The 14,759-nt window shown below is 37.5% G+C and overlaps 2 protein-coding genes across 3 annotated transcripts in view; both read left to right on the top strand.

Annotated features, from left to right (window-relative positions):
- The window catches only part of USP6NL (USP6 N-terminal like), a 125,124-nt gene that overhangs the window by 16,603 nt on the left and 93,762 nt on the right, over positions 1 to 14,759 (top strand). Inside the window, exon 1 of one of the 2 annotated variants that reach the window (XM_065644533.1) lies at positions 3,762 to 3,765. The exons of the other annotated variant lie outside the window; for it this stretch is intronic. Within the exon in view, the coding sequence (XP_065500605.1) occupies positions 3,762 to 3,765 (4 nt within the window). Of the gene's footprint in view, positions 1 to 3,761; positions 3,766 to 14,759 lie in introns of those variants that run through there. 2 annotated transcript variants of the gene reach the window in all.
- Positions 1 to 14,759, top strand: part of NUDT5 (nudix hydrolase 5) — a 254,472-nt gene that overhangs the window by 234,415 nt on the left and 5,298 nt on the right. The window lies entirely within an intron of this gene.

Here is a 14,759-nt window from a genome sequence, read left to right as displayed (position 1 = left end):
AGTTTTAATATTTTTTTTAATTTGAATTGAACGCATATTCACTTTCATTAATCTTTGCCAAAATAAACTGATGAATTGACTTTTGATTTCAAAATTGACACATGTAAGATAGTAATAGTTCTGATTTTTGTTTAATATTAGAAAAAGGAAAAATTATTTCTTCTAATGACTCGTATGGCTTCTTTCCATATGCTTGGGTTTGACAGAACATTTTAATACTATCCTTTAGCTTGAAGATAAATCTGTCAATTAAAACTACAGTCCTGACCCAAATCCAGGAAATAAAAAATTGCTGCATATTTTGCTTGGAATGCGCATATGCAGGAAATGCGGCATATTGGTTGGAAAAATCTTTTGTAACTTTTCTGTTGTAATTACGGCTTCATAAATGTTTGGTTTCTTTTTGAGACTTCTAGTATGGAATTTTTTTCTCAAAAATAATTATAATTTCCAGCTAAAATACACATATATGCTGATATTGGTCTCCATTATTGGCTGGGTGTATTGGGTGACGTATGTGGGCAGTTCTCTGGGCTTTGTTGAGGCTCTCTGGGAGAGCTGCTGTCGTGTTATCACCTACATCTGCTTCCAGAATGTGTTGTAGCAAGAGCTGAGGGGGGTAAAGAATAGTGTGAATTGAGTAAGAAGGGTAACAGTAAGAGTGTTATGCAGCGACAGGATTTTGCAATGTGTTGTTTCTTTCCTTAGAACTTCAAAGTGTGCAATAATAGCTGCTGAATGTAACTATATGGCTGGTTTTTTTTTTCCTTTACGCTTTTTCAACATTTGTTTTTCTTCTTTGGGTTGAAAAGCTTTTGCCTGGAACAGGTGGAAATAATTTAATCGGCCACTTATTGAAGTTCTTGATCATCATCCTGAATTTAATGAGCAGCTTCATTGTATGTTTAAAGTAGAAAGAAAAACAGACTTTAAAAAATATGGACAAAGGTCTCTCATCCTCTTTAATCAGTGTTTGCTTAGTTAGCTTTCTGTTAGAATTATTTATTATTTCTTCAGCCTCCAGATCAAGCTGCTTTCTGCTCCCGAGAAGACTTCTAGAACAGGGCCATACGGCTACATCAGTTTATTTAAAAACTGCAGCCCTACTTTCATGCTTTGAAAATGGAAGCAAAAGTGCCAGAAATGAAGAGAAAAAAAATTCCTGAGTGAACGTGAGTTCTGTTGAATTAAGTAGTTCCTTATATTTACTGACTCTGTAGGACCATTCAGAAGGCTGGGAGGCTGTCTATTTATCTACCTATTTTTATGGATGCTTTGCAAAATATATATCCAAAGGCATTTCATCTTTGAAAAAATTCATGTCTTGAATAATAAATGGAGTTATATCACCAGTACAAACAGTTTCCCAGCAAAGACTACCAGAATTCCACATATGATTTCCTAAAAGTGTTAGGTTTTCTTTTGTATATCTTTTTCATGGTTTGTTTTCATGCATTACTGCCCAAGAAAGGTCTGTAGAAAACAATGCAGGTCAGAATTTGAGTTTCAGAGATTTATGGGGAGGGTTAGTTATTGATCCGGACTCCAGAATTCTCCTATGCCAACTACAGCTGGTTATTTAAAACTTAATGAAAGCTGTAGGCTTCAGAGATTGGAAAATTAATTCAAAACATTAGTGGGAATGGATAGATAACCTACTTTATAGCTCCTTTTGTAATAATTTGTATCATGATATATTGCCTGTCTTGGAGCTCAATGCCTATTTATTTTGAGATATTAATTTGAAGACCAACTGTGACAGGAAAAGTCAGGGCCGAGTATCATAAACCAAAATGTTTCTGTTGGTACTGAAGATGTTGCCAGGACTTAGCTTCTAGGTAGACTTTATTTGAATTTATTATTTTTTGCAAGAAATAAGCAGTTTTTACTGAACTCACTAAGCAAATGTTTTTACAATACGCTGTTCCTTCTATTTGATATTTAAAGGACCTTTTCCGGGCTGATGTGCCTTCCTTGTATTTCCTTAATCCTTTAAACTAATCTATTGTTGAAAACTTTTCTCCTTTCATGAAGTAGTTGTTATTCCCGATAAGAAAATCTTTATTTTCCAACCCCCTTTGCCATGATGGGAGGGAAGGTGAAGCAGTTCTATTGTTTGTGGTTTCTGAAACTGCAGCTTTTAAAGCAAATGCTCAGGCTGGTCATTAAGAACAGCTGCCCTGGCTGTTGCTGGCACTTGACTTTTTATAGCCCTTGTTAGGAATAATCCAGCTGACTTTGGAACATATCAAAGCAACATCTGTATTTTACAGATGTAAGAAAAAGGGTCCAAAGAGCAAAGGGACCCCTGCTCTTGTAAATCCTGCCTGTAACGGCAAACTTTGCTCTTTAGAAGAATTAAAGAGATACCAGGAGGAGTGTTTTGTGTATATATATATTTATGTGCTTTCTAGATGATAATGGGAAGATTAAGGCTTGATCCTGCTTCCATTCAAACACCAACCAGGACTTGGTCTCTGGCTGGTGCCTTGCTGGCTGTTGCATTACAGGCTGTCCATTTCCTTGGCTGTGTTGGGCCTGAAAACTTGGTATCTTAACTGTGTTTAGAGTCTAGCAGGTAGGGAAAAGGACATAAATAATTCTATCTATGAAGAGCATAAAGTAGGATTATGAAGACAGATCTGCACAGGTTTCTGCAGAGGATGTGGTGGAATAGTCTGGACGCAGCCTGAATTCTGGCCAGTTCAGCTTGATGCGAGATGAGAAAAAGAATGGTCACGATAACTTTGCATCTCAAATAAAATGCGTACAAGCCTGTTGTTTGTATGAATGAATGCCCTCGAGCCATTTTAGTGTGGTGTGGGATATTTTTTTTTTTTTTTGGTACCTTGTACATCTTCCTTTCTGCAAATGAGAGCACAACAGGTGCTTTTTTGGGTAGATTAAATGCTGTCTGGGATTACCCTGGGGGTTCTTGATTTTTTTTATTTTATTTTATTTTTTTTAAAGCCTAGACAGAATGTCATGAATACATAAGCATTGTAGATTATAAGAAGAGAGTGAAGGAGAAAATATGAATTTTTCCTCAAACTCTGATATTTTTTTTTTTCCCCCAAGTGCCATTTGACAAATACCCACTGAGCCATACTTAAGCATCGTATTTTGTGCTGTAAATACATTGCCTCCTGGCAATACGCTTTATGAAAAAGAATGGCTTTCAAAGACAGGTTAATTATAATTACATTAATGGAAACGTTTTTATTTTGAGTGATGACAGCTGACTAATCAGGATGCAGGTCACTCTCTGTATTATGATTAGGAGAGGTCAAGGGCTGCACACAGTGATCCATAAAATTCCATCCTGGTTCACCACTCCTTCTCGTACCAACATATTTAATCAGGTTGATAATGTGCCTGATTTCTGCATTCCCTACAATTTTTGAGTTAAGAAAGGCAAAATGCAAGATCATCAAGTGCGTATTGCTTAGCAAACTAGCTGTCAAAGATGAAGAATGCTTAGCAGAAATTCGCGTGATATGCACTGAATGTCTAACACTTTTTTTTTCCTCCTCAAACAGAATCTACTTAAATTGTTGCACTAAATTTATGACGCTTGGTTTCTTTTTGGTTTACCTTGTGTATCTGTGTCAGAGCTGCTCTGAACTTTAGGTGGGTGAACATCCTGACCCACGGTTTGTGTTTTTCTCAGAATGTGGCAGTTGTAGCAACAGATTATATGGAAATAGCAGTTCGGTTTCATGATTCAAAGATAAGAGTCAACTGTAACCAAGTTATCAGTCATGACCGATGGGTGAAATTACGTGATTTAGCTAGTTAGTGTGGTTTGTTTCTTGAAGTCTTTTTGGTATTGCGGCTTTTTAAGTGCAGGTTTAGTGTTACTGTCTTGTAGATGTATAAATTGATTTGAGGAAAGAGAAATATCACCCACAAAGCTTATTGTATAATTCTTCAAAGTGTGAGTGATGTGTCTGTTACGTTGTTTATCACGAGCACCACGGCCCTGCTTCAGACTCGCACCATTTTCTTTCTTTAGGTTGCACACAGGATGTTTAGCAGACCTTTTTACATTTTCCTAAATTAATTTTAAGGCTTTGGGTGGGTTGTTTGTTTTTTTTCAGTTTCTTTCTATGTGACAATTTCCCTAACAAAGAAGAGAGGGGGAAACTACTGTGCATACCATCTTTGGAGATTATTTCCCTTTGAGGAAGGCAGGTGTGTGTGAAAATGATTTCTAGTCCTGAAATTCTTGTGTGTCTCTGTTAAAAGCTCAGAGCGGCTTCCCCTGCGCCTGGTGGGGAGAGAGGTACTGGTGACTGTGGAATAAAAGCCTTTTTAATGGCTGTTCTGCAAACTTTAGTAGATAGGTACTGGTTTTGTGTTCTCGCTGTAGTCCTCTGCATCATCCAAGAGGCCTTTTCCCGTTGGTATCTTTGTTACCAGCGGAACAGGGAGGGGTTTTGAAGAAAATGGAGTCAAGAATAGCTGTAACCCTTTCCTGGGAGTTAATACTTAGCTTCCTAGCTACTGAAGTGCCTGGTTGTTTTTTTATTTTTATTTTTTTTAAAAAATAATTTTGGTGCAATGCAATCACAAAGCATGTCTTCTATTTCTTTCTCTCTTCCTCTGCTCCCCCTTCCCCCTGTTCCTCTTTGTCAGTTCACCGTGCTCTCCTTATTCCAGCACTTCAGAGCCTTCCTGCAAAAGTGAGATAGTCTAGTTCAGTTAAAATTCACCTCCAGGATCTGCAAGATATACTCATGCTTTAGTTGATTATGTGGTGGTTATTACTGAAGATTTTACTCTACCTTACCTCTTTTTTTTCCCCTTTCTTCCTTCCCTATTTTCTTTATTCTATCTTCCTGAAAGGAGGTTGGAGCATGGAGGGTGTTGGTCTCTTGTCCCAAGTAGCAAGTGATAGGATGAGAGGAAATGGCCTCAAGTTGCACCAGGGGAGGTTCAGATTGGATATTAGGAAAAAATTCTTCCTGGGAAGGGTTGTCAGGCATTGGAACAGGCTGCCCAGGGCGGTGGTGGAGTCACCATCCCTGGAGGGGTTTAAAAGGCACTTAGATGAGGTTCTTAGGGACATGGTTTGGTGTTAGAGATGAGTTATGGTTTGACTCAATCCTGAGGGTCTCTTCCAACCAAAAGGATTCTACAATTCTATTATGTTTACAAAAGGACGATCAAAAGTTTAGTAGAGGTAGTTGCATTCTTCTGTGAACCATAAACTCAGAAGTCAGCTTTTGAGAGGAAACATGCAACAGAATGTAGCTGTCAGTAATGCTGTTGCTTTGAGTTTATATATTTAACTTGAAGACAAGTTGTTTGGTAATCCAAGTAGATAAAGAGCACATCATGGCAAGATAATGGTGGGAAAGTTCTTATAGCAGGGATTTTGAGGACTGTATTGTTAAGTAAAGGAACTTAAGGTAAACCAGACAATCCTGCAATCTAGATCTTATTTAAATGTTTTGAGATTATAGTTGTTCTGGAAACATCTGTTTATGGCAATCTTTTCCTTACCTCTCTGCATATCAAATCATTTGCCTGAAACCTGGAGTCGAAGTTTATGTATGGAAGTTAGAAATCATTCTCAGTATAGAAAGTTGAGAGTTCTGGTTTCAGCGGTTTGAAGAATCCATTTTCAGGAAGATAAATTACTGTGGCACAGAATGTCTCCAAGCTTCCTACTGGGTGGACACTTGAATATTTGCAGAGTGGGTGAAGAAATCAGACAGCTTGTCAGAGAGAATGATTTTACTTGTCTTTGTTTTGCTGAACCAAATATCGTATTTTGGGGTGTTATTACTTCTGGCAGAGGTGGATTAATGGGCAGGCTGTAAATGAGACTGACATAATAGGAACTGTTTGTCGTGCCTACGCTGTATGTGTTTCGAGAGGCTGGCATGCATGTGGATAAATATGCCAGCAAATCTAAAATCTGAAGCACTTGTGATCAGCAGCTGGAAATGGAAAGAGATGACCTCTCCCCCCCACCATCCAACACTTAAGCAACGGGAACAGAAGGTCTAAAGGGCAGAGAATGCGTCTTGCTGTGCTTGGTTCTGGCCCGTGGGTTGTTTTAATGTTACGGTTTTTGGGAAATGCAGTTGGCTTCCTAAATTGCTCTTTGTGTAGGCAAGGCCTTGCAATGCTGGGTAGGAATGCAGTTTCCTGAAGTGTTCACAGAGCTTTTTCAGGGCTGACAGTTATTTAATGCGATCATATAAAACACAATTTCTCATGGTGTTTTTTTTTTTGTTGTTGTTTTGTTAGCTCTATAGAGGCTTTGACAGAAGGCAGTTCTGAAGTGCCTTTGTACATTTTCTAAATGGCGTTAAAAATGTTGTGGGGCACATACCACAATTTGTCTGCTTAACATTACCTGACAGAAGTTATGATAATAACTGAGCTCAAACAGTTCTCCGGGTCTCTGCTGATAGGAGAGAGAACAACGGCTGAAATTCTCCCTGGGTTTCCAACGAGAATTCCTGTCACGTCCCAGGGTGTCAGAGGTGTGTGTTCACGGCGGGGAGAAAAGGAACCGAATTACTCTTTAGCAGGTGCCTGATGGAGTTTAGCAAGCTAGAGTTAATTTTAATTCTGTTCGTAGATCTGATGCTGGCTCTACACTGCACTGATAGCTCTTTTAAAGCATTACATGAAATTTCCTGAATTGAGACAGGCTTTAAAAGAGGATGCAGACACCCTTCTGAGATACCGAGCCTGGGGGAGCACCTTGCGTCTGTCAGCATTCATTTCAATTGGTGTTTTCTTTAGTTACTTTGCGGCGTGGATATTTCCTTTAAACTTTATTTAGAGAAAACAGTATGCGTTCTTTGCAGTAAATAATTTTACGATGTTCTGTAGAAACACATTAAGGATTGCTTGCAGTTTTTTGCCTCCTTGTGCTGAAGTCACTTTAAACCCATCACCCCAGCCTGCAGAGTCGTCAGGCAGAAATCTTTCTATGAAGGTAGATGGGTTGTTCCTGCATCAGTTTTGTTCGAGCATATTGAACAGAGCCACGAAATAACATGTAGTAATGAAACCTGTTGGAATTTTAGAGGAGAATCTTAGTCTCTTTGATCTTGCTAACGAGCAATGATTCAAGTGCTACAGATTGTAAAGGATCTGGTGTCACCAGCAAGACGGAGAACAGATGCTGCTAAGAAAGGTAAGAGCAGCACTGGGATATATTTCGGTGTTCTGAGTAATTTACTGTAAATCAGAAATATTTTGGAGTTTGGTTGTAGTTACATTAAGTGTGTGCTTGATGCTTAAAAATGTGTGTGTGGTTTTTTTTTTTGTGGCATGTACAGCTGCTATAATTTGGTTTTGAACTATCTTAAGCCTAATTATTATCATTTTGCAACTGCAGCTTTCCCAAAGAGAATCCCGATGACGTTTATTATGCTGAAGATGGAGTTCATGTCAGCATTTTTATCTGCTACTGTTGTTCTGAAGATCTTTTCCTTATGTTTCTGTTGTAAAAATGGTTTTCTTGTCCGGGTAGCTCAGGCTGTGAAAGTAGCAACCGTATTCTGTGTAATCTCATCAGAATAGTTTTTAGAGTCTTAGTGTTCTAAATGAGAATAAGAGCAAAAATAGGCTGCTTTAGTGCTTATGGAAATGAGTCCACAGCTGCACGGCTGTTTAGGTTTTACAATGAGATTATTTCTCGATTCCAGCTAACTTCAAAATCCAAAATGGCTCTTGCAAGTGTACAAAACATTACTCGAAATAGTCGATTATTGTTTGAAATTAATTGGTGCTAAATGCTTTTCTTGTTCTCTTCACTGTGTTGAATGTTTGTTGGTTTTTCTTTGCTAAAGTAGTGCCATCCGTTGTGGTATCTGGCATACTTATCTAATTAGGAGCTAATTAAACACTTTTTTTCATCTTTACTTTTACATCTTAATTATTTGTGATTGCTGAACGTACGTTTTTTAGAAGAACTAAAATTTTGTGGTGTTATTTAAAAAATTGTATTCCTTTCTTACTAGAATTAATTTTCTAGGACTACTTTATTTTGTGCTGAATAAGTCATGAATAATTTAGGATCTACAGTATCTGTGTCTACCTGTGACCACATCATTGTTCTGTTCTGCCCTTACACATAATGTGTGGCTATAGGCAAGTACCTTTATTTTAAATCACTTCTCTAATAACATCAGGCTGCTGTAATTATAATGAGTTGGTTAGTGGGACACCTCGGTAAGAACAAAACGAGTCAAGGCAGAACTGGGCTGTGCTGATTACTTCCTATTCTGAAAAAAAAAAAAAGCACATGCATTTCATGAAACCAAACTTCTAATTACTTTCTGAAGTTTTACTTGGTTGAACATCCCACCCAGCTGTTGTATAATTTCGTCACAGTGAATTACTCCATTTCAATTCTCTGTTCATTTTTTGATTTGTGGACTTACGCTCCAGTAGTTACAGAGAAGAATGAAGGGGATGGGGGCTCTGCTTGTCTGTTCCGCACGTGGCTACCTAGTTCAGCTTGATTTTTATAGGTATAAGAACTGGTTTAAAAGGATAACACCAGAAAAAAAAATATATATAATAAAATTGCTTATTGGAACAGATTCAATGGAATCGGAAGGGAAAGCCTTGAAAAACATAAGGAAATGTCCCTTTTCAGAGTTCCAAAGCTCTCAGTTTTTTTTCCTCTCCATTTGTTTTACTCCCTTGTTAAAAGACAGTAATTTGGGGTCATTGTTTGGGTGGTATTCTCAAGCTGCTCCTAATGGAGCTAATTAGATGTTATCTCTCACGGAACTTGGTAGTACATTTTTACAAGCAATATTAAGATCTTAACATTAAAAAAAAAAATGAAACACTCTGAAGAAAACACTTACAAAAGATGCAAAATGCTGACAGGCTTCTGTGATAAATACAGCAATTTGAGTAGGCATTAGGTTTTTTTTCACAGCATGCGACATTAGGCATCTGGTGTATATGACGGACTGTTTTCTACAAAAATGACTCATTCTCATTATTGTTTTCAGTAAATGGAAAAATGTATTTGTAAAGGAAGAGTTGCTAGGAAGCCCAGTGTGAATGTGAGGTGAATTCATTGAGACATGAGGGATGAGATGTGAAGGGTTTACCGATGTGCTTTCCAATTGGTAAATGGGAAAGTTTTTTAATCCTGCTCCTTGGATGCATCCTCTTCTTCCCCTTAAAGTGTTTATCATTAGGATATAAATTATTGGGTAGAAGTCTGAAATTCATTGCTCTTGACTCGTGTCAGAGTTTTCTGTAAAATCTCTGTTCCTTGTCATGAAAAATAAGGACTAATGAAACAGAAATTGAAAGAACTGAGCAGGTACTTGCAGAAGGGTCAGTGCACTTGGGGAGGGGAGGTCAAGCGGAGCCTTCGGTAGGGACCAACTTGCGCTCAGGAGACGAATATTACAAAGTAATAGAATATAATGTATTAGTTACATTTTTCATGTGTTTTACCTACCTTGAAACTTTTCGTCCTTAAGATTGAATGAATGTTCTAACTGTCTAACTTGTGTTTATTGATAGCACACAAGGTTGGAGGGGAAAGGATTCCCCCAGCCTCCAGTTTTCCCAGCATTTATTTTCAGGCTGAGACCTAGAAGAACAGTTATAGCCAAGAGAGTGTCTTTTTTTCGTCTGTGGTTCAACAACAGAAGCTTGTTATAAGGTCTATGGTAAGCACAGCTACTGTGGAAAGGAAAATTCAGTCCCTGCAGAAGAAATTCCTGTGGAATGTTGTCGAAAAGGAACCCATTCTTAACACTTGCTGGGTTGGGATGTGGATTTGATGGGATAGTTGAACAGCCTGCCATAGTTGCTGAGTCTCACTTTTATGTTTTTTTACAGGCCAGAGTTTGTTTTCATTGTGGCTGTGACCCACGCCACTAGTTAAATTAAATGCAATTTTCTGCATCATGGTTTAGTGCCAGAGTTAGGTTATGGTTGGACTCGATGATCCTGAGGGTCTCTTCCAACCGAAATGATTCTATTATTCTAGATGAGTGTGATAAATAGGTGGGTTACAAATAGAAGACTAAATCCTGCAAATATTTAGGCAGCGCGAGTACAAGTATCTACCTTTGTCTCGCAGTTTTAAGTCCTGTGGTTATGGTTTTGTCTTTGTTCAGGGTGACACCAGAGAATCCTTCAGTAGCCCTCCTAGGTTCTTGCTTAGTGATATGTGCAAGGAGCTGAACAGTAAGTTTTGGTTTATAATGTCTCACGTTTCCATACTTTTAAAAAATCTTATTGTGCTTCTTAAAACTTGATTTTCTTTTTCTTAAAAAAACCCCCCAACAAACTAAACAAAAAAACCCCAAAGCAAACAAACCCAACACAACCTGCAACAAACAACAACAACGACGATAAAAAAACCCCAAAGCCAACCCAGCCTTTAATTATGTTCCATAGTCTTCCAATTGCAGTGAACCTGAACATGTATTGTTTTTTATTTCCTTTTTATGTGTTTTGGTTTTGGGAAAACTCAGACCCTTACCATTTTTAGATAACATCATGTCAGTTAAAGGAATAAAATTGCCTCTAGTCCATTCATTGTCAAAGGGGTAACGCATGTAAGTTTGAAGTTGAACATGGAGTTGTAAAGGAAGTAAAGAAATTTTGGAAGAGGTTGCCATGATCTTATTTTGTAAGATTTGACTTTTTAAAGCAATTTGAGATTAAAAGTCTGTCTTTGGATAAAGTCTTAAATCATACCAGTATAAAATTCTCTTGAGGAGCATTCTAATTCAAAGCTGAACATTTCACAAGATATGAAGTCTCTTGGAATTTTATGAAATAATTCAAATGTTACGTCTAGAGAAATCCATGTAGAGTATAAATCTATTGATTATTTTCTTCTATCAGTGAAAAGCTTATGGATATCTTTGAAGACATTGTTCATTCTGGAAATGTGGGCCTACGAGGTCTGTAAACATTGGGCGAGACGAAGATAATTGTGTTTAAATTGTGCCATTAATAGCTCACGCTTCAGAATTCACCACCTGAATTCACTTGCAGATGGTACCGTGGTAGAACCTTATATTCCAGACTTAGACTGGGTCGTCTTTTTGGTTTATTCCTTTTGGACTGGACTAAGTTAATTAGTTGCAAGATGGAGAAAATAAAATAAAGGTGCCACATCAAGTAGCCGTGGTATTTTCTTGCTGCCTTTGGTGACAGTAGAGGGAAGATGTAACCTAATGCATTCCCTCAAGGTAACTAGTAAAATGGTGGAAACTCTCCTCACAGTTTCTTGATTATTTGTTAAAACATCTTTGCACAGAAGGTTGAGAATTTTGTTTCTTATGGGGGGTTTCAGGGTTGCCTGAATTTCTTTAAAATACGTACTTTTTCCTTTCTTAGTTTTTTTTTTTTTGAAGTTTAGCATTTTATTCTTAAGTGACTTTTGGTTTATATGTGTGGTAAGCCATTTTTTACTCTTTTTCTAATTTTTTTTTTACATGCTTCAGTGTCTGCTTATAGGAATTTGCTTCACTACTATAGAATTATCCCACTTTTAAATACTCTGTAATGAACACTGTGTAGGAAATGTCTATTTACAATTAAAAAAAATCTTAGGACTTCTTGATTTGTGCCCTAGACTCAAGATCTGAAGATCAGAGCTATATGTTATTGCCATTTGCTTTCAAGTAAATTTCTGCGGACATGCACATGAGCTGATTGAATGCAGCATGTGGCCTAAAGCTTGGGAAGTTCTTGAGGAATTTCTGGGTCAAGTTCTTGACCAGGCGTCTCATTTGTGCTCAGCTTGGCCCGATTTTTTTGGGTTTTTGGTGTACAGCACAGCCCAACGTGCATCTTCTGTGATGTTTCCTCCAATCCAGGTGATAAAAGATCCTGATTCCTTTTCAGTCACAGAAGACTGTCATGTTCTTTTCGCTGAGCTCTGGATTAGTCCCACAAAGGGTTGTCGTATGTAAGAACTGTCATGATAACTGGTATTTTTTGGTGTAATTGGACTGAGCAAGCAGCATTATCAAAGTGTATGCATGTTACCTGATCCAAACCAATAATATGATGATTATTTTTCTAAGGAAAGCTCTTCTGCCTCCCTCTTACTCCTGAGCTAGAACTAAAATACTGAACAAATCAGTAATGCTTTCAAAGATTGCTTAGAATTTTTTCATGAGTCAAAAAAACCCCACAGTAGCTTTTTGTCTGTGAATCTTTGGTGCCAACTTGCTATAGCAGAATGTTTTTCCTGTGGTCCTGATCTTGCAGCTTTCCTCACAGGCTCATCATCTGTGATTTTTTTTTTTTTTCCAGGGACACTGAACATAGACAAGGAAAACAGCAGGACTGGATACCTTCTGGAGACTTTTTTTTTTTTTAAAGTTGTTAATGAAGCCTAAGTGGTGTTCTGCATAGAACGGGTAGATAGAGATGACTACTTCTCATTTAAGAAAAAGCAAACAAAACAGAAAACCCCCCAACAAATGGAATTAATACATTTGTTTTTGTCCCTCCTGGAGCTGCTTCAGGGATTCTTCCAGTTTGTGTGATTTCGTTATACATAGAGTTTTCCTCAATATTTTCTGGGAAAATCAACTGTGTCTCATACCCTGCAGTGTCTTCGGGTTGACAAAAACATTATTTAATGGTATTATTGGTTGAAAGAACCCTAAGAAAAGCTTTAGCTTCCTCAGACTGTACCTATGAGGTAGAATATAAGTCTCACATTCAAGTGTACATAGAATACTGATTTTTCACATCAGCCTTATTTAAAGGGTAGATGAGATTGTGATAACTTAGTGTGTCCTCTTGCTTGAACATGGAATATTGACTATAGCAGTTCCTCCACACAACCAGTGTTACTACAGTTCATGTGAATATGAGTGAAAGTACACGAGTATCTTATTGTTGAAGGAATACAGTTATAATCCAGGTTGGGTATTTTAACTGAGAAACACTGGATAGAAGTAAAGGTTTTCTAGACCTGTGTGCCTGTTCTTAGATTAATTTGTGTTTTAGAGGTAGAATGGACAGGGAAGAAAAATGATCTTTTTTCTCATAAGACCAGAATGTGGACAATCAGTACATTTTATTTATTTATTAATTAAAATGAAAATAAACTTGGCAAGTTATTCAATGAGCTGTCAAATCTGACAGCAGGGAGTTAAAAAAAAAAAAAAAAAAAAAAAAAAGATTTATGTCATTAAATATGAAATTCTGCCCCTGGCAGTCAAGATAACTTATTGTATTCTGCAGCTCACCGGTACATACATAGTGCTTCAATTCATTATTTACCATGGCTAAGTTTCTACTAATGTGACAAAATCTAGCTGTATTTCAACAGGCTTTACGGACGTTATTATATTTGGTTTAGGTCTTTCGGTGTGGTTTCTCAGATAATAATTGTTAGTATAAATGGTTCCTCTTAAAGACACACTCCTGCCTTGCATCTGCTGCTCGTCTTGTCTCGTCACCACGATTTAAATCCCTATAGAGCTTCATATGGCCATACAGTGGTTTGAATTGGGAAGCTGATCCCAATTAAACTATACTTTGCTTTCTTATCGAGTTAGTTTTAATCTTGATCAGTTTAACCAATCCAGCAATACTACAGTTGGATCACTGAACAACTGGACGCACAGTGACTCTGCTGGAGGATTTCTATCTAAAATACTCTATTTCTGTGGCTGGCATTCGCTGGCTCTCATTTTGAACGGTAATAACTTTCGTGGGCTATACATACGTTATGGCTTTTCTATTGCATTTCTTATCCTGGCAATTTATTGCCTTTTTACTTAAAAAAAAAAAAAAGGCAAAAAAAGCTTAAAATATTTGATTGTTCTCATTTGTGTGATGCCAGCTGCAGTGATTAAGAAAGGTCGCAGTGCTGCGTAGCCATCTGTAGCTGTTAATGACTTGGTGTCTGTCTATTTGGTCATTGATTATTTGGTAGGTTCCATCATTTAACACAAAGCACTTGGATGTATCTTGGGAATTGATCTGTGGCTTAATGAAATTAATACAGATGGAAATTGATTTAGCTATAGAGGAACTACAGAAAAATGGAGTACTTCTTGTTCTATATGCAATAATGTTAGTGAACTGAACGAACTAATTTACGAGAAGGAACTCATCTCCAGGTTCATACCATGATTTCTTTTTCCAATGTGTGTTGTGTTTTTTGGAGGGGTTGGGACCCCTAAACCCATCAGTCGTCAACTGTGATGTTCTCAATAATCCTGAAATACAACTTCAGTTTTTGTATTTGTAGCACGTGGGAAATGTGGCAGCTTAACTAAAAATATTCCTATAAAAATATGTTTGAAAAAGAATGAAGAGTAAGGAGCAGTGTAGGAATGTAATGGGGAAAACCAGAACCGTTCACAGTGATGTTTCTGTTAGATATGACAGAAATTCAGCTTGGTTACAAATCAGCACAGCTATGCTGGCATCAGAGAAGCTGATCAGACTTTTCTTTTTTAAAGCAAAACACAATAAAAACCTCCAAGGGGAAAAAACCCACCTATTGTTTCTTTATAGGTGTATGTGTTTGTACATAGCTACAGAGCTCACAATTCTTGTCCTCTAGATGAAAAAGCACATTAAAAAAAAAAATAAACCCCTAGAAGTTTAAGAAGCCCTGTTACTAGATGTTTGATTCTATTGTTAGAAAGCTTTAGAACCAGCTGTGTCACAAATAATTATTATGGCTTCAGACACCAGTAAAAGCTGTTTGTGCAGCAATGGCTCTGCCCTCGTCTTCCTTTATTTCTGTGGAAGATGTGCGA

Source organism: Caloenas nicobarica, chromosome 1 (assembly GCF_036013445.1).
Source record: "Caloenas nicobarica isolate bCalNic1 chromosome 1, bCalNic1.hap1, whole genome shotgun sequence".
Taxonomy (NCBI): domain Eukaryota; kingdom Metazoa; phylum Chordata; class Aves; order Columbiformes; family Columbidae; genus Caloenas; species Caloenas nicobarica.
This window is presented reverse-complemented; position numbering and strand designations above follow the sequence as displayed.